The sequence below is a fragment of the Monodelphis domestica genome, chromosome 5 (genome assembly GCF_027887165.1).
Source record: "Monodelphis domestica isolate mMonDom1 chromosome 5, mMonDom1.pri, whole genome shotgun sequence".
NCBI classification, from domain to species: Eukaryota; Metazoa; Chordata; class Mammalia; order Didelphimorphia; family Didelphidae; genus Monodelphis; species Monodelphis domestica.
This window is the reverse complement of record NC_077231.1, coordinates 2,956,452-2,975,383: the sequence shown is the minus strand read 5'-3', so window position 1 is coordinate 2,975,383 and position 18,932 is coordinate 2,956,452. Positions and strand designations below refer to the sequence as shown.

The following is an 18,932-nucleotide window of genomic DNA, read 5'->3' as shown; positions in this document are numbered from 1 at the left end:
GTGTGATCTTATTTCCCCCATTAAAAAATAAGACTCTTAAGCATGTCTGGGAGCAAATAATAAAATGCATTGCTTTAGCCTCCTGTCCTCCCCCCTGGGGCACCCCTACCTGCCCCTAGAACACACCTACCCTGAGGAGGGGCAGTTTTGCCTCTTTTCTCCCTCACATAGAAGAGCTATGCTCCCACGTCTTCACGCCTTAAACAAAGTCTATATGGACGACATCTATTCCTCAGCAAAGTCCCAACTGAATCCCTCCCTGGGTGACAGGGAAGATGGAGCTGGGAGATAGTAGCAGGGTTTTTATTACACGTCCTAAAGCTGTCGTGGAACCTGGAGGATTGTATTAGCAGGTCAGCTTGCCAGACTGGTAGTGAGTGTGGCCTTGTGGTGTCTACCCAAAGGATTTTTCTTTGAAAGAACCTTTTGGGCCTTGTGACTTTGTTGGACTACATACAGGATGAAGGAATGAACGAGCCTTTATCAAATGCCGAGTGCCAGGCAGGAGACAGTTAGAAAAGAGGACAATTCTGCCCTCATTGAGGAACTCACTGTCCAGAGTCTCACAGCAGATAGACACGTATGTATGCCCCAGAAGCTTAGGGTGGAAAGGGACATCGGAGGTCATCTCATCCGCCGCATCTGACCATGAGTCCCCTTTACCTCCCTGACAAATGGCCAGCTGGCTTTTGCTTGCAGACCTCCTACTTGAGGTACTCACTACCTCCCTAGGCAGCAGGAAGTCCTCTCTGGTTGGCCCTAGCTCACCCTGCTGCCCACCTTACCACCTCTGCCCTCCAGGCCCGACACCATTTCCTCTTCTCCATACCAGCCCCTTGGACATTTGGAGATAGCTTTCCTATATTGGTGTTCAGAGAGACCAGATTTCTCTCAGCTTTTTGGAAAGACCATTTGGTATGTTTATACAAGTTGGATCAGTTTGAGGAAAAGCATGTGCCATGTAGAGAGCAGCATGGAATCCCCACGTTTGGGTAGCGCTCTCACCGGTGCAGGCAGCAGCCTTGAGTCTCTGCCCGACACCCAAGCCTGCCTCTTGGTACCATTGGCTCCTGCTGCCTAGGGAAGGGCATATCTTGTAAATAGATGACTATAAAATGCACTGAAATGCCTTTTGTGTGTGTGCTTTATTTTGAGGTTTTTGACACTCACCAGTGATACTGTGTTAGCAACCTGGGATGCTGTGCAGTGGGGATCGAGAACGGCTTAGGGGGAGCTTAGAGACTGAGGACGATGGGATGAAATCCCTTACTTAGTCCAGGAGCCTCATCTAGTCCTGAAGACTTCAGGGAAGCAAATGCTTCATCCGGGCACATCCTTACCTATTTGGGTCTCTTGCCTTGACTCAAAGACTAAGAATTTGCTTAAGTACAAATTAGGAATTTAAAAGGCATTTCACCTAGACGAGTTTGGTTTTTCTACACTAGGTTCTAATGCCACAAGGGCCTTAGGTTATTGGAGGCTGAGAAATCCTTCATTTCGACATCAGAGCAGACTTTGGGATGATGATGATGATGATGATGTTAATCAGTAACTTTCAGGATACATTTTAGCTCTGGCCTGTGGAAACCATCTCCCCTGACCTTCATGGGTAAGGAGCATGATTTACCTGCCTCCTACCAGGTTCCTGCCTCTCATCATTTGCCTCCGGGAAGCATCTGATTTAGAGCAGAAAAGGGCCTTAGAAACCACATCCATCCCCACTTCTCTCCTCCTTTACAGATGCAGAAATGGAGGCCAGAGACAGTAAGTGAATGGCCAATGAAACAGTGTTACGGTAAACTTGAGAATCTGAACTCTTAAATGCAGGCCTGTTCCCTCTATGTTGTTTGATGTTGAAAACAGGACCTGCCTCTGCATGCCTGGCTTTGCCCAGAGAAGGCTTGTGCCAAACATGTCCAGCTTTCATCTTTTTCCCCGAATTGAAGACTCAAAAGAGTTTTCTGGCTTTACCAAACATCTCTCCCTGTTATGTGTCCAGAGTGGAATTGGCCTTTCCCCTCAAACTTGCCTCATGTTGAAGTCAGCATGGTAGAGTGGAAAAGAAGCACATTGGCTCTGGAGGCAGGTTATGGGCTTTAATCCCACTTACAGTGCTTAAATACCACCTATGGATCTGAACCAAGTCACTCTCCCCTCAAGCCTCTGTCTCTCATTTATCTGTAAAATGGGGGTATAGGCCCGAGTTCCCTACAAGCCCTAGAGCTCTGTTGGCTTTTCTTACTATATCCAACTGGTGGCCGAAGTCTGTGCCTTCCACTTTGATGATGTTTCTCCTTGGAAGGGGAAGGGTGCCACCCTGGGTAAGTCACTTAACCCTGATTGCCTAGCCCTGGGAGCACCTTTGTCTTAAGACTGATGCTAAGACAGAGGCTAAAGTCTAAAAAAGAAATCAAACTTAGACACCCCCATTGTCCTTCTGGAAGTCTTTCCTAAGCCTTCCTCATTGCCTCCTGTCCCCAGGTGAAAACGATTTCCCCTTTCTCGAGTTTCTCACCATACTTTGCACCTCTTCTCTAATTCCTTTAGAGCTAGGCCTGTATGCTGCCTAGCAGAAGACCTTGCTCACATTCATAGGCAAGCTGTCATTGTAAAGCCCCAGTTGGGGTGGGCAATTTGGAGTTGAGTGTTTCCGGCTGCTTCTTGAACTTCTCCAGTCCATGATCATCTCATCCTTTTGCTTAGGCCATCTTCTGACCCAGAATGAAAGCCCTCCCGTGCCTACCTGTGGAAATCTCCAGCCTCTCTTTCAACCCTTGCCCAAAAGTCATCAGCCAGTGTGGAAATTCCTTGGAAATGCTCGACATTTCTATTTGATTTCTGCCCTACCTTCTCATATTGTTGATGCCTCTCTCCTCCAGGAAAACCTCACAGCTCCTTGTTGGCCCAAGTACTTGCATGGCCACAAGCAGATAGGGGATATGGAACACTTAATCAACTCCGTGAAATCCAGTAGACTTGTGCTTTTTCCACATTAAAGGCCCTGTGCATGACAGACTATTTGGTTGATGGTGGAGTGAATAATTTTGCCTTGGTCTGAAATGTGCCCATTTACTCTCACAAGATGCCTTTCCTTATTTTGTGCCAGGCAAAAAGCAATCTCTGCCCTCAGAGAAGTACATTAGCTCTTGATTTTCAGGGCTCTTTGGGGGAAGATTGCTTATTTTTAAAAATTCATTTTATGTGTGCTAAAATTGAATTGGGTACAAGTTCCAGGTACCAGTTGTCTTCCACCCTTTTTTTTTTTTTTAAACAAAATGCTTTTTGAATAGAAAACAAAATACAAAATAACTTTTCTGAAAACAGAAATATTGAATCCTTTTCTCCACAAACAAATTAGAGAACTTGGTTTTTTCCTCAAAGCATGGTTTTATATATCTAAGACTTATTTCACAGAGTGAAATAATTGGTATTGCAATGCAGTAGGTGGGAGCAGAGAAGGAAATGATAACAAGCCAGCACTAGGACCCAGGGCCTCTGATTCAGTGTCATCTCGTTCCAGTAGTGCTGCTTGATGAGTTTAGTGTAACCTTTGATCCTCAAAACTTCACTGGAGTGGATAGTCAGTGACATTCCAATTTACAGGTAGGGAAATTGAGACAGGACTGGTAGACACATTTCAGGGTTTTGCAATTAGTTGAGACCCAGCTAGAGAGCAGTTCCTATTAAGTGGAGCAGGAGAGATGAGGGGTGTCCACCCTCAATGTGATCAGCTAAGAAAACAGTTGAGAACTTGGTTCTTCCTTAATAAATAGAGTTTGCAACAAAGGAACCAACTCCACTGGTCTCTGACCTGGTGGCTCCAGCTTTGGTGGGCCCGGCGCTGCCCTTTGTACCATTGCTTGCTAAGCAATGAGTTGTATGTTTAGAAGCAATCTGGCTAAGAAGACTTGATGTGACTCGGGATAAAAATTGGGAGTGTCTTCCCTTCCATTTGCCAAACGTTTCTTTACAGCCTCCTGCTACATGCATTTGGCGCTGGGCATAGGAAGATGAAAAATGCGCCTGTTCCCTGCTAAGTGGGGACAAATCATGAACACAAATAAGTACAATCCAGAGCAGGAATGATTGGACCAATGGAGAGGTCTAATTTAGGCAATGGGTTCTAGAAAATTGGAGATGGGAGAAGACATAAGCTTTTTGTTGATATCCAGTCTATCCCTCCCCAATGCTAAGGAAGGTGTTCAGCAAAACAAACTCCTCTATCAGACCAAGGTTGAAAGTGTCTGCAGTAAAGCAGTCAGTATCCAGACCTGTACTTCCTTATGATTGTGTTCTGAGTTTATGCCCATTCTTCCCACAGATCCTGTGTATTTGGGGGGCTATTTGCTTGAGGCTTGTGGGGGGGGGGAAGGATTGCTTTGTAGCTGCTGCTGTTATTACTAGGCCATCTTACTAAATAACTTTGCTAACAGTTCTTCAAGTGTATGCAGTAGAGAGGTTTTATTGGTTGGGGCAAGGAAGACTTCAGAGAGAAATTGGCCGTGCTGCAGCGAAGCTTTGAAGGTGATGAGGAATTTCCCAGCTAGAATTGAGGAGGAAATGCATCCCAGGTATGGCATGGGAGCTCCAAGGAGGCTGGAACCTAGCATGCATGGAGGGGAGTACTGGGAAAGTAGTTTGGAACCAGGAAGTTGGAGTCCTTAAGGGGTTGGTGTTTTCTCCAGTCAGCAAGAGCTTTTGAAGATTCAGGTGCAATCGTTTTGTGCTCCTCACTTTGCCCTTTGGGATTCTTCTCCACCAGACAGCCCTTTAATCAGGTCATTGATCGAACTGTTAAAGAAGAGAAGCCCTAGGTGGAAACCTGACTGTTAGCTTGCATATCTGAAGGGATGTCATCATCTTGTCAGACTAGTTCTACTTGGGCCCGAGGGGACAGGACCAGTGGAACAAGTGGGTGGCAGTTCAGTAGAACAGTGTTGCTTAATAGAAGGAAACATTTCCTTAACAGCTGTCTGTAACTGGAATGGGTTCCTTCAGGATAATCCAAGGACTCAATATCGAAGATGTGATTCTTGGGGGCTTGTGTTCTCACAGGAAGGAGCCCTGCCCCTCTTTGTGGGTAAGCCGGTGTGGACTAGTGTCTTCATTTCTCAGTCTTAGAAAAGAAGTAGCATTAAATATTGCATGGAATCACAGATTTCCTATTGGAGAAAGGCTTGTAGCCCTGCTCCCTACTTTACCTGGAGAACTTCATAAATTTTGGAGCTAAAGCGGAACATTGGCTGTTTTCTAATCCAGTTCCTTCATTTTCTTGACTTATTTTAAATTTGTCTTTTTTATTACAGTCTTGAAAAAAGTCAAGTCAGTAAACACGAATGTTGCTCTCTATCCTCTCTTTATAGATGAGGCCTACAGAGGATCACAGTAGTACAAGATCAGATCATTGGTAGCAAAAACAGAACAAGCACCTGGGTCTCCAGCCTGTTAGTCAAGTAATCTTTCCAATTGGGATCAGAGATTTATGGCTGAAAGGGCCTGCAGAGATGATCCCATCCATTCCTGTTGTTTTATAGAAGCCGATCTGAGATTCAGAAGAAAGAGGTCACACAGGTTTAGGAATCTCCCCAAGAGGTGGGCTTTGAGGCCGAGTCTCCTCCAGCTCCAGAGTTAGTGTTCTTTTGGCTAGACCAAACCATTGGCTTGGATGTCTTTTCTACACCAAAGCTGACTTGGTTCACCTATGTAGCATATATCTAATCAGTGCTTTCTTACTCATCGTTACTTTTTTTTTCCATTAAAAAATGTCTGTATTTTCACTTGAGCTTAATATACCCCCTTTCTCCTCCCAATAGGTATGAGCACAGCTGTCCTAGGTTTTTCCCTACTCTGTTCCTTGCTGGCTCTGGTTTTCTGAAAATCATTTTAAAAGCTCGGTGCTCTTTGGCAAGGGTTTTCTTTTTCCGTCACTGACTTATCCAGGAGTGGAATAAGAATTAGTAGCCCAGAACTTCAAGGAATTAACTTACAGAGCTGGGCACGCTCACCAGGGTATATCAGCTTTCTCCTCTTTAAGAGTCTCACGTGGATTTGCCATCATGAATGACTTTGACCTCTGTTGTCACCTTCCTTATCTGTCACCAGAGTTGGGCTGGGTTTCACTTTGATCTCCAGGAACATTTGTGTGCTAGAATGACTTATTTAGGGTTCAGTCTTCCTCTGACCTTCCTCCCCAGACTCTTGCTGTGATTCCTGATGACCTATCTTGTTAGCTGTATAATCTCAATGGAATTTAATCAATAAGCATTTATTGGGCGCCTACCATGTGCCAGCCACCATGATAAGTTCTGGAATACAAAAAGAGGCAAAGGCCAGACTTTGTCCTCAGGGAACTCACATCTCCTGGGGGAGGGGAGAGACAACAAACAAGTATGTACAAACAAGCTATAGACAGGATAAATAGGAAATAGAAGAAGATGGCATCTTAGCTGGAACTTGAAGGAAGTCAGAAGATGAGGAGGAGAAAGAGTGATCCAGGCATGGGAGATAGCCAGTAAAAGAGGCATGGAGTGTCTTATTCATGGAGTAGCCAGGAGGCCAGAGTACATATTGGGGAGTAAGATATGAGAAGAATATGATAGTAGAAGGGGGCGAGGATCTGAAGGGCTTTGATTGCGGAGCCGAGGAGTCTATATTTGCTCCTGGAGTTGATAGGGAGTCACTGGAGTTTGTTGAGTAGGGAGGTGACACGGTCCGACCTGCTAGTGTAGTGGTCCAGGTGAGAGTTGATGAGGTTTTGCACCACGGATGGAAGCAGAATCAGAGGAGAGAAAGGGACAGAATTGAGAGCTGCAGCAAAGGTAAAGTAAAGGCTTTGGCAACAGACTGGATTTAAAGTGTCAGACCAGGATGACTCGAGTGGCAGGGTTGCTCTCAAGAGTAATAGGGAATAGAGGGGAGGGAAAAGAGGGAAGATACGTTCTGTTTTGGACACCTTGAGTTTAAGATTTGAGATATCTCTTCGATGTCTACTTGAGGTGTCTAAAAGGTAGTTGGTTAGAAAAGGTTTCAGGCACAATGGGTAGATTTGACAATCATGGTGTTGGGACAATAATTAGGTTAAATTCATGGTGATGAGATCACCCAGCGAAGTTGTCTAGAGGGAGAAGAGAAGAAGACCTGAGATAACTCTGGAGGAACCTTCTGGAAGCAGAGTAGGCAGAGAGGTGCAGTCAGAGAAATGGGAACAAAACTGAGGGGCCTGAAAACTAAGACAGGAGAGTGTCAAGGAGGAGAGAATGATCACCAGGGTGGGAGGCCAAGGACAGTGAGGAGTGAGAAAAGGCCAGTGGATCTGACAGCAAAGAGACCATTAGTAACTTTGGGGAGAGCAGCTTCAGTGGGATTTCAGAACTTAAGAAGAGATTGATGGGTGAGAAAGTGGAGGTACTTGGTGTATTCAGGCAGAAGAGATATAATAGCAGAGACAGAATGATCATGGTAGAGTTTTTTTCAGAATGGAAGAGACATGGGTATGTTTGTAGGCAGAAGGGAAGGAGAGAATGAATGAGTGACAGAGTGGGGATGGCATGGAGCAGTCTAGTGGAGGAGAAAGGATGGAATGAGATCATTTGAACAGGTACAAGGCTTAGGCTGAAGGAGGGGAGAGAAGAGAGCTCACTATGAATAACACCCATTTTTTCCCCAGTAAAGTCTGAGGCAAAGTTCTCAGCTAGGGGTGGGAGGTACATGGGACATTTGAGGAGGGTTGAAAAGGTTTGCAAGAGCCACTGTAGAGAGTAGGATCAAGTTGTTATGGATGGATAGTGGGATTGCCTAATAGCAGTGAGGGCCCAGTGGACTAAGTCAGAGCACTTCTCCAGACCTTGAGGAGAAATGTTTTCTTAAACCCTTCCCTTCTGTCTTAGAATTGGTATTAATTGTGAGTTCAAAGGCAAAAGAGCAGTAAATAAGTTGGAATTAAGTGATTTACCCACAGTCACCCAGCTAGGAAGAGTCTGGGCTCACATTTGAACCCAGAACCTACCATCTCCAGGCCTGGCTTTCTATCCACTGAACCACCTACCTGCCTTGAGAGAGCTTTAAAAAATATTTGTTGAATGTCTTTTTTTTTTGCCTTTAAAACTTTGGCAATAACTCAATAAAATTCTGATAAATAAATAAATATAAAATAAATAAAATTCAATAGAGTTCTGTGCTCTCTTGCTCTTATTGACATTTGTTGAAAAATAGCCAGTTTCATATTTTCAGTGGAAATGAGGAGTTATTTTAGCCCAACCCCAGAAAATGGCACTTGGTCTTAGCTGCCTTGAGCCAAGAATCTGTGCTCTTCTCTTCAGTCATTTACTTAAACAAAATCTAATTTCAAATTTCAGAGCTTTTCAGAACTCTCCAAATGAGATTTCATTGCGGTAGCTTGGTAGAGGAGGAGGAGAAGAACACTCTCTCTCCCTCCCCCCCAGACTTGGGGTTAGGAGAGAGTTGGGAATTGAATTCCTTACCTTTCAAACCTTCCTCATTTATTTCTCCATAAGGTGGGGTCATTGACTCAGTCCTGGTAAGGACCTCAAAGTCCACCTCCCCTTCTCCTTACAGTTGAGGAAAGCGAAGCTCCAAGACTGGCCCAGTCTCTTTTTTTCAGCCAGACTCTTTATTGGAGGGAGGAGGAGGGGCACAGACTTGGGGCTCCAGAGCTGCCACCACCTCAGTCCTCATCATTGGCCACAGGTGCATGGATGGCAGCAGCCAGGCTGGACCAGGTCAGGGCTCCGTGTACCCTGCCATTTGAACTTGGGGGCGCCTCCAGACCCCAAAGGATGAAGCTATTGAAGTTGCCCAGTCCTCCGACTCTTCTGACTTAACTTCTTCCAGGAGCACCAGCCCAATGTAGCCTGGGGAGATCAGGTAGTTCTGTGGCAAAGTTGAGATTGAAAGCCCAGACTTTGGGCCCAAATGCCATCAAGTTGCTTTTTCATGGGGCCCAGAGTCAGCTTTCGCTGGTGGTGACCTCGAGGGCATTGAGGGATTGGTTTTCAAGAAGAAGATAATGGAAGAGGATCCTCAAAAGCTGATTCCCCTCCCCCCCAAAGATGACTGCTAAATCCATGTCCCCATTTTCCTATCTGGGGATGCTTTATTATAATAATAATAATAACACACACTTCAGAGGCACCTGATGACAAGGTGAGAAGAGCGCAGCTTTATAGTCAAAATTACCTGAGAAGACTAGACAATACAAGTTCCTCTGGTTCTTATTGTTCATTGATTTAATAGCACAGTCTGCAGGCATTTAATACTGAGCTAAATGTTGAAGTTCAAAAGAAGCAGCTCGAAAATGGCCCTGCCCTCTAGGTCTCACATTCACAGAAGAGACAACGGGGAAAGGCCTTCCTCTAACAGAATGGCTCCCTTGCATGTGGCACAGTCGTAAGTAATTGCACATGCAACTTTGTTTTTGTTTGGCCCCTTCATTATTACTATCGAGTGAGGCATAAAATGGAGAAGACATTGGTTGGCCAAAGGCATCTGCCATTGGTGCAGGAAAGGAATTCCTGATTGATGGTGAGACTTTCCTGAGATCCAGGTTGTGAAGGAAATTGTGCCAGTTGCCCTGAGGCCTGAGACATTGCAAAACCTTCTTTCTATAATCTTTCTGGAAGAGTTTGGCCAATGTCTGGTCTAGGGCAGGGCTGTTGGGCCATGAGGTATCCCTGGATGATGAACCGGTATGCCAGGGATTGAGGCAGAGAGCCAGTTGGATTCGTCTTTGGAAGGTAACCTAGTCCGTAACCCCAAACTTCTTCCTAGACTAAAGGGCCATGATTTTTATTATTAAAAGAGTGTGTGCCCTTTTGTTTCCCCACCAACCCTTTTAGAGATCCCCACTTAAGAGGGGGAACAAGCTGAATTATCTTTGGGAAGTCAGCCAGACTTTTTGCAGATTTTAGAAAAATGTTCTATTATTCCCTTTTGCTTTTACACTCACGTCACAGGCCTTTAACTGTGCCCTCAGCCCACCAGATCTAACCTTGTGCAACAGAAAAAAAATTGAAGCAAAAACAAGGGACTGAATCAGATCGGTGGCAAGTCTCCAGGATCGAGAAGGGTTTCCTTATCACCTGTCTCAGGCCAAGAATTTCCGTTTATGGGAATACAAGGATGACCAAGGGGGAAATGGTTCACTGACCAATAGGGAAGCTCTTTCTAGCGGTGATCTCATTTGATCTTCATGACCCTGTGCCATTCATATATTATTTATTACAGACAGACAGCAGACAAGAAACCTCAGGCTTAGATGGGGGTTTTGACCATCTGAGCCAGCAGATCCCAGGGCTCCCCAGTACTAATGCATTGATGCTTTTTCTCTTAATGACCCCTTATGCTCCCTGGGGAGGTAGGTCTTACCCTAGCTTCTGGCCTCACCACCCCTGAAGCTACTCTCCAGGATTACTAGTGATTTCACAATTATGTCCAGAGATCTTCCTGTGAGCCCTTTTAGCTTTTGTAGAGTGCCTTGAGGCTTCCTAAATGCTTTACATAGCTTAGTTCACTTTCTATCCTCAGAGATTGGTGCTCCATTTTACAGAAGAAAACATTGAGACCAAGAGGCTAATTGGCTTGCCTCAGGTCATGCAGTTAGTAAGTCTTCTCTGGGACGAGATTTAAACTTGGCTCTCCCTGACTCCAAATGCAGGGCCACCTGTTGTGCCACCTTTCCACCCACAACTGGAGGTAACCCCTGAATTTTTGTCCAGAGCCCTTTGGAAACCTCTTCCAGTGGAAGATGCAGTCAGTTATCACCTCTTTGTAGATGGTTCTCAGCCTTCCTTTCTCTGCTGAGATATGGTCAACCTCACCAGTTAGGTTCTTGTTGGCTTTCTGCTCTGATGAGCTGCGGGCACATGAAACTCCAGCTATAAAAAGCAGAGCTCCTCTTCCTCCTGCTGAACGATTGGCTCTGTGCTCTGCATTTAGCTTGGCCAAGGCATTAATTTTCAGGGAAGAAATATTTCAGACAGGTCTGGAGACTGAGCAATGGGGGTAAACCCTTTGGGAGATAAAAAGAGGCTGAGCCATTCTGAGAACACAGCTGTTTTCGTTGGAAGTCTATCACTTCTGGTTGCGCAGGGGTGCTTCTTCCTATTGGGTTGCCCTCTCTGTGAGTGTTAGACACCACCATTGTTTCACTTCCCCAGATCCCACCAGGTGACCGAGGGCCCATCTGGACCAGGCACATTGGAAAGTCTACTGGGAACCTTTCCTTTGGGATCTTGAACATTCTGCCTGGATAAGCTGGGAGCCACCCACTCTAGTCCTCCCAGTGACCATTGAGCCTGGGTCCTGCTGTTTGGACCACGAAGTCCTTCCAGTGTCCTGGAGCAGAGTCCTTGAGAACAAGGCCTTCCTTTGCTCTTCTGGCTGTTTCCCCAGAGCTTAGCACGGTGTTTGGCACTTAAAAGAAAACGCTCAGGAAATGTTCCATTCCATCCTGGGGTTCTCTTTCTCAGCCCCAGTCACTGCCAGATCTGGTGGTTTCTGTCTCTACGATATCACGTCTGCACCCCTTCTTCACCACCAGGCATCACCGAGGTGTGCATTTTCCTTCTCTTTAGCCTCTCTTCCAGTTATCAGTGACTTCCTAAAGGACTCTGGCCCTATCACCTCCCCTGCTGGCCCCAATAGGATGAGTCACTTGTAGAAGTCCCACAGTTAACTGGGGAAGTTTACTTAGTCATTGGCATAGAAAAGGCCCCCCTTGAGGTTCCAGCATTGGTTTAGCTGAGTACAACTTACCATGCCTCCCTTGGCCAGCTGGGCTTGAGGTCAGTCCTGAAAGCAGGCATGTCCCCCCCGTCATGTTTGGGCCTGGAAGGGAGATGACTTCCAGTGTTTGGACTGCTCTCACCCAAGCCAGAGATTGGAGGAAGCAGGATTCCTTCAGATGTGGAGTACATCCCCAGGAAAGGGACTTCTAGGATCATTTACATCCCTCGGAGAATTCGAATTGTTAGGAAGTGCTTCTTCCATTCGTTCATTTGTTCCTTTTTTCTGCCTGTATTTATGATTAAGCAGTTGCTGTGTGCTATCCACTGGGCTGGACTCTAGGGAGGCAGTCTGCCCCCAGGAAGCTTGCCTCCTTTGATACAACATGCCTACAGATTCACTAAAGAGGGCATCTCTAATGAGGGGGGTGGATCAGAAAAGGCCTCTTGTGGGAGGCGGCACTGGAGAGGGGCTGGGATCTGGATGACAGCCTGTGTGCAAAGGCTCGGTGGTGAGGAATGGGATATCACATCTAGAGAAAACCAGCGGGCAGTCAGTTTGGTTGGAGATCGGCGGGAGGGGTACAGGCAAGGTGAAGCCCGTTGTGAAGGGCTCCCTTCAGATGGTCCTCAGAAGTCCGCCTCTTCATCCTCAGGGTGATGGGGGCCATGGAAGCTCAGCTTGGTGTCTTTGTCCCTTGTCCCCGGTTCCTAGCTCTGCCTTTGATAGCCAAACAGAAGCAGTGCAATCCAGCAATGATGATCCAGCCTCTCTAGCCCATGTGGATGTTCTGGCTACTCAAAGGAAGGCCGCTGCCCCACTCCCACCCTAGAGCCCCAAGCTTCAACTCAGTCAGAAGCTGATGCAGAGAGGAGCCCCTCCAGCCGCCTGATTTGGGGGTCTTGTAGTTCTGCCTTTTCCTAATCTTTGGGCCAGGGACACAACATTCCAGGAGCCAGATTGTTTGCTCTGTTAGTTTCCCTGGTCTTTGTTGGCAGTTAGGTTCGGAGTCTCTTCTGTAGAACAAGTACTGCATTCCAGGAGAGCTGGGGAAAATGCCAGCTACGCTGGGGGGACTCGTATGCGGCATTAGATGGCCCGGGTTTGTCATCTCTCACCAAGAGAGAGCGTGCAGCTGAAATAGCCAAATATAGTCATTTGAGTTTAGCGTGTTCGTGCAGCCAAAGGTTCTCCAAGACATTGCTAAGCTTTCCCTGCCAAGCCGGCTCTTAAAATAGTTGAAAATGTCAAGACTTCGTCTGTCAGCCTTCTAGGCAGATTCACAGGACACTCCGGCTTGGTTCCTCTCATTTCTGAATTGATGCAGGCTCCCCCCGGGGCACAGCGTAGCAGCTTCTATGAAAGTGGAAAGAAAGACCACAGTGGGGATAGTTGAGGGATATTCTCAGGGACTCTAGGGTTTGGGGGGGTTTCTCCCATAGGGGTGAGGGTGAAGTGATCAATTTTATAACTAAAAGGTCATAACTGCTTAACCATTGATGGAAAAAAATGCCCACAGCTTTTGGTAGAAGATGGGTATACCCAGAGTGTGTTTTGATGCTAGGATCCGAAGGCTGGAAAGGACCTTAGATGATAAAACTGAGGCTGATACCTAGCTTGCCCCAGGCATTGGTGCTCTCTTCACTGAACTACCCAGCCCCATTGAAGGCTTGGCACATACAGAGCTCTTCCAGCTGAGGCTGGAGCAGAAGAATTAGAAGGCCGGTTTGAGACAGTCTCAGGCTCTCTGGGCTCAGGAGACCATCCTCAGAATGATGGCAAATCCTTGCAGAAGTAATTTTATACCATCCTCTCTGCGGTCTGGCAGGTGAAAGCCATTATTCTTGGCCTGTGTGGTGACCCCCCTCCATCCAGGGTCACCTAGGTTTAGTGCCCACCAGTTTCCTCCTGACCTTGAAGCAGGGCCTTAGAAACAGACTTCCTCCCCAACTACCTGGCTTCAGTCCTTTGGAATGGGAACCTTCCAAATGGCAATTAGGCTCTCCCATAAAATGTGTGAAATAGTCTGTTTAAAATTTCAGAGCTCTTGCAAAATGTTCACACTACTAAGTAAAAGGATGTCTCTTTCCTCTGCAAAAGAAAGAAGATCCACAGACTCTTGGATTTAGAGCCAGAAAGGCCATCTAGCCCAACCCATTTAAGGAAACTGCCACACAGCTAGCCAGTATGTGGCAATGTCAGAATTTGAATCCAAGTCTTCTGACTCTAAACCAGCTTTCTTTCCACTATACTACCTTGAATCCTTGATTTCCAAAAACAGTTATCAACAGACTCACTGGGCTGGCGCAAGCAGCTGGATTGGTGGGCAGAAAGGGAGTGAGAGCATTCAGAAGAAATCTTGACTAATCGGGGACCTCGCTCTGCAGTGTAGGGACTAGATGAACGTTGACCTATCAGGTTGTGCCTGTTATTTGGGCACTCAGTACTCATCCATCCCTTTAGCAGTGCAGATTGGAGCCCATCGATAGCTGTCAAGGGGACTTGCCTCGATTCCTCCAGATGCCACAGACCTATTTCTTGCCATGGACTAGCCATCTTTTCCCATTGACCTTTGCATTTCTTCTTGTTCATCATCTGCTGATTCTGTGTTGTAGCTGCTCACATGCCCACCATCACCCTCTGAGTGATCGGGAGACTTTCATGTTCTATGACTCATGGCTGAACAGTAACACGGGTGGCACAGTGATATTTCAAAGGATGATTTTCTGCTTCTTGGAGAAATACGGGGTGTCATGATTAAAGGAGCAAAAAGAAATGTGGATGGCAGAGCTCTGGCTTGTCTTCCTAATGCCTTCCTAATACACACTGGTGTTTGTTATATAATGTTGACAAAATACTTTCCATCCATCATTCAACTTCGCACCTCACTAGATATTAAGTAGCTAACAGTTATCTGACAGCAAGTAAGCCAGGAGGACAAAACAGCCCTTCCTTCAAGGAGTTTCTCTTCAGGCCAGTGGGGCAAAGCCCTTCTCTCTGGGCTTCAGTTGTCTCCTCTGGAAAAAGGAGAATGGGGGCAGCTAGGTGACTCATTGAATTGAGAGCTGTGCCTAGAGAGGAGAGGTCCTGGGTTCAAATGTGGCCTCAGACACTTCCTAGCTGTGTGACTCTGGGCAAGTCACCTGACCCCCATTGCCTATCCTTTGCTGCTCTTCTGCCTTGGAACCAATACACTAGATAGATGTTTCTTAGATCCTTTCTAGCTCTCAGTTCTGTGCTCCTATAACTCATTATGTGGAGATGAGCTCAGAGGGGAGGCACTAAGATGGAGCAGGATTGGGAAGGGTTTACCAAAGAAGGTGGGATTTTAGCTGATGCTTGAAGGAAGGCAGGGAAACCAAGAAGTAGAGATGAAGAGGGAGAGCATTCTGGGCCTAGGAGACAAGCAGAGAAATGCCTGGAGTCTGGCGATGGATGATCTCCTTCATGAAATAGCCAGGAGGTCAGTGTCACTGGATCGTGGTGAGGTGAAAGAGTTTGAGTGCCAAACAGAACTTGCTGTTTGATCCGAAAGCCAACAGGGAGCCTGGCATTGATTGAATTGGGAGTGGGAGGTGACCTCAGTGGAGGCTTTCTAGGCCAAGGCAATGGACCAGGCTGGCTCATGGGCCCCCTGGAGTCAGTTTCATCTGTAAAATGAGGGGTTATGCAAAGCAGGGTGCAAGGTTCCTAGAGCTTGCAGGAGCACCAAGAGCGAGGGCATGCAGGGCCCCATCTGGGACACATGAAGTCACCTAACCTCTGACTGGAGCAGACGATGCCTCTCTTTCCTTCTGGTGGTCCTTAGAGTGGTGTGGTCTCGGGGAGCTTGTGTGTGGATCCACAGGGTTGGCTATATGAATGCCTAGGCACACTGTGCCTGCTTGCCTGGCTAACTTGGGCGTCTTGGAAGGAGACTTCATTGCTTAGCTTTTGTATCTCGGTATTGCAGAGAGTGGAACCTCCTTCCACCATAGCCAGTGGTAGGTTCCTCCCTGGGCCTCTGCTGATCTGCTTCCATGGCCTCCTTGTCAGCTGGGCCTCTGGTGCTCAGTGGCCTCAGCTGGAGCCTTTGCTGCCTCTGGTTTGGGGTGCTCTCGTTCCCCATTAGAACGTGAGCCCCTCAAGGGCAGGCACTGGCTTTCTTGTTGCTTTCTCCAGAGCTGAGTGCAGTGCCGAGCACTCGCCAATACTTCATGGCTTGGTTGCCCGCCCGCCCGTGTATATACGGTGCGCCCTTTGTGTATAAAGTGGATGGTGTGGTGTGTGTGTGGCGGGCAGACCTGCTCAACTCAAACTCGATGGGGTGGAGGAATGCAGAAGAAACAAACTGATGTTCTTCTGGAGACCTCCTGCTCCCTGGTCTCAAAGTGGGTGTCTTTAACTGGAGGAAAACCAGCTTGGGGCTTGCAGTCGGTAAATCAGCCAGCAGACCTGATTTCTGTGGGACCTGGCTTCAGACTTCTCCTCGATAACTCCACAGGGAGGAGCTGTCTGCCCCAAAGCCATCATATTACACACATCCCTCCAACTCCGTTCCAGTGGGATTGGCTTCGTTCACATTTTATGATTCCAAAGCAGCTCATGGCCTCTCGTCTGAATTCTGTGATGACTTTCGCTGACAAACGAAGACACCAGGGGGCAGGGCTGTGGTCTCATTCAACCCTAGAAACAGCCTGTTGAGGTATTAGCCTGATATAACAGATGAAGAGACCGAGGGGTGCAGGAGATCAAATAGGACTAGTAAAGAGGCTCCCTCTTCTTCCTCTGAGTCCCACTCCACATACCTGGAGAGGCTGACTTCTTCAGAACGAGGAGAACCATGAAAGAACAGCCATTTAGCCTTTCTACGAGATTGGCACACTTTGCTGGTAGGCATTTAAAACCCTTCGAAATCTGCCCCCAGCCTGGCTTCCCATACATCCCTGGGCCGGTGGTTTTTTCTGTTAGTAGAAGAATGGAATCCAAACTTCTCAGTGCCAGAGATTATCGGCTTTGGCCTTAGATCTCCAGCATGATGCCACACTCCATAAATGTTGATTGAGTTGACATCCTGCCCAGATCTAACCTTGATTGTATGTTTGATATCTTCGGTAATCTATAAAGGCAGTGACCCGCAAAAGCACTTGTTTTTAGTTTCCCACATCTTGGGAATCCAGCTTACTTGTTACACCTTTTCTTGCACATTCCAGCCAAGTTGGATGGCTAACTGTTGCCTGAACGTGATCCACCATCTTCTGCCATCCTATATTCATTGAGCCCATCTTCAGGGCCTGGAATGTTCTTTCTCCTCCTCTCCACCCCCTCTTCCAGCTCAGAGACTTCATCTTTGGTGAAGCCTTTCCCCCCGAAAGTGGTGTCTTCCTCTTTGGATTTTATTTGATTTTGTTTTTTGCTCCTTCTATCAATGCCTGGGGTAGCCAGGTAGTTCAGTGGATAGAGCCCTGGGCTTTAAGTCAGGAACACCTAAGTCTCTTTAGTTTCTTGAGTCTGGCCTCAGACCCTTACTAGCAAGTGACTTTGGGCCAGTCATTTAACCCCCATTTACCTTAATCCAGTGGAATAGGAAATCACTCCAAGATTTCCTTTTCCAGCTCATTTGGCAGATGAGGAAACAGAGGCAATCAGGATGCAAGGCCAGATTTGATCCCAGGAATATGAGCCTTCCTGACTCCAGGTCTACCACTCTATTCACTGTGCCACCTAGCTGTTCCTAGATTGATCCCAGCATCATTAGAACCTGTGTTCTTAAACACGTGATCATGGATTCTCTTTTGTTTTGGAAAACTAAGTTCCTGCATGTGTGAATCTTTAAAACACTCGAAATGTTGTTATTGGCAGAAGGGGGGCATGAGTGAAGAATGAGCACCTAGAGCTTCTAAAAGGCACCCAGAGAAATGGGCTGTTGGGAAGGGAGGCCAGCTAGTGGTGCCACCTTGTCAGTGAGGGAGAGGCTCTTGGGCAGCTCCAACGAGAGACTCCTTCCCATTATGAGGCTACAAGCTAAGTATTCTTTCCCCTTTTGCAGGGAAGCATGACCGCCATGACAGTGTTTTTTCCTTTGGACACCGCTAGGCTTCGACTTCAGGGTGAGTAAACCTCTCTTGGGGTGAACATCCATTGGCCTGGCCATTTTTATTCTCTGCCCATTCTTACAAATACTAGAAGACTGTCAGGACATACATGACAGCCAGGAAAGATAATTTAGCTTTGAAATAATCAGTTCTTGTGTGCAGTCAGCCCTTCCAACTTCCTCGTAGTGCCACTTGAATCCTCTGAAAACTGGCAACTTTTGAGATTGGAATTCATTCAAACTGACTTTTGAAAAAGATTGGAGGGGCAGCAAGGTGGTTCAGTGGATAGTGAAGCCAGGCCTGGAGACAAGAAGTCCTGGGTTCAATTTTGGCCTCAAGTAATGTGTGTGTGGTCATAGTGGGGTTCTACAATCCCAGTTGCCTAGCCCTTACTGCTCCTTGGCCTTGGAACTGATACTTAATGTCGATTTTAAGACAGAAAAGTAATTTGAACTACTCCCAAAGCCCCTAAACTGTATGTACACATTGGCCTATGGATACCACTGGCTGGCAGGCTTATCCCCCAAAGAGACTGGCAAAAGAAGGAAAAAGGCCTGTGTCTTCCATGATAGAGATTGCAGCGCTTTTTGGTGTAACCAAAACAGTGGAAGCATATGCTGCTAAATAGAGAGAGAGAGAGACAGAGAGAGAGAGAGACAGAGAGAAACAGAGAGAGAGAGAGACAGAGACAGAGAGAGAGAGAGAGAGTGAGTGTGGTGTTGTGGACTCCCCCACTGCTAAATGCCTGTGGCTTGTTTGCCCGTCGGTTGTGGAATGGAAGGGACAAGAAAGGATGAATTTCAAGAGACCTGGGCAGACCTCTATGCGTTAATGCAGAGTGAAGTGGGCAGACCAGGAAGGACAGGGACCACAACAGGGCCAAGCAGGCTTTCTCTCCATTTTTGTAACCTGGGGACTTCAGGCCTTTCTCAGGATCATGTTTTGAAGGCATGAAATGAAATACCAAAGAAATCAGTTATCATCAAATAAAGATGTCAGTTTTTTTCCCACCCAAGTTCATAGATTCCCCTGAAATTTGGGGGGGGGGTCTTGAACCCCTGGTTAAGACATGCTGCAAAAGAAAATAACTTAAAAATTTTAATAACTGATCACCGC

The 18,932-nt window shown here is 46.8% G+C and overlaps 1 protein-coding gene across 5 annotated transcripts in view; it reads left to right on the top strand.

The window, feature by feature from the left end:
- The window catches only part of SLC25A17 (solute carrier family 25 member 17), a 34,655-nt gene that overhangs the window by 3,601 nt on the left and 12,122 nt on the right, over positions 1 to 18,932 (top strand). For 3 of the 5 annotated variants that reach the window (XM_056797404.1, XM_007502567.2, XM_056797403.1), the window contains exon 2: positions 17,771 to 17,831. The exons of the other annotated variants lie outside the window; for them this stretch is intronic. In XM_056797404.1, coding sequence (XP_056653382.1) covers positions 17,771 to 17,831 — 61 coding nt within the window. The remainder of the gene's footprint in view (positions 1 to 17,770; positions 17,832 to 18,932) is intronic. 5 annotated transcript variants of the gene reach the window in all.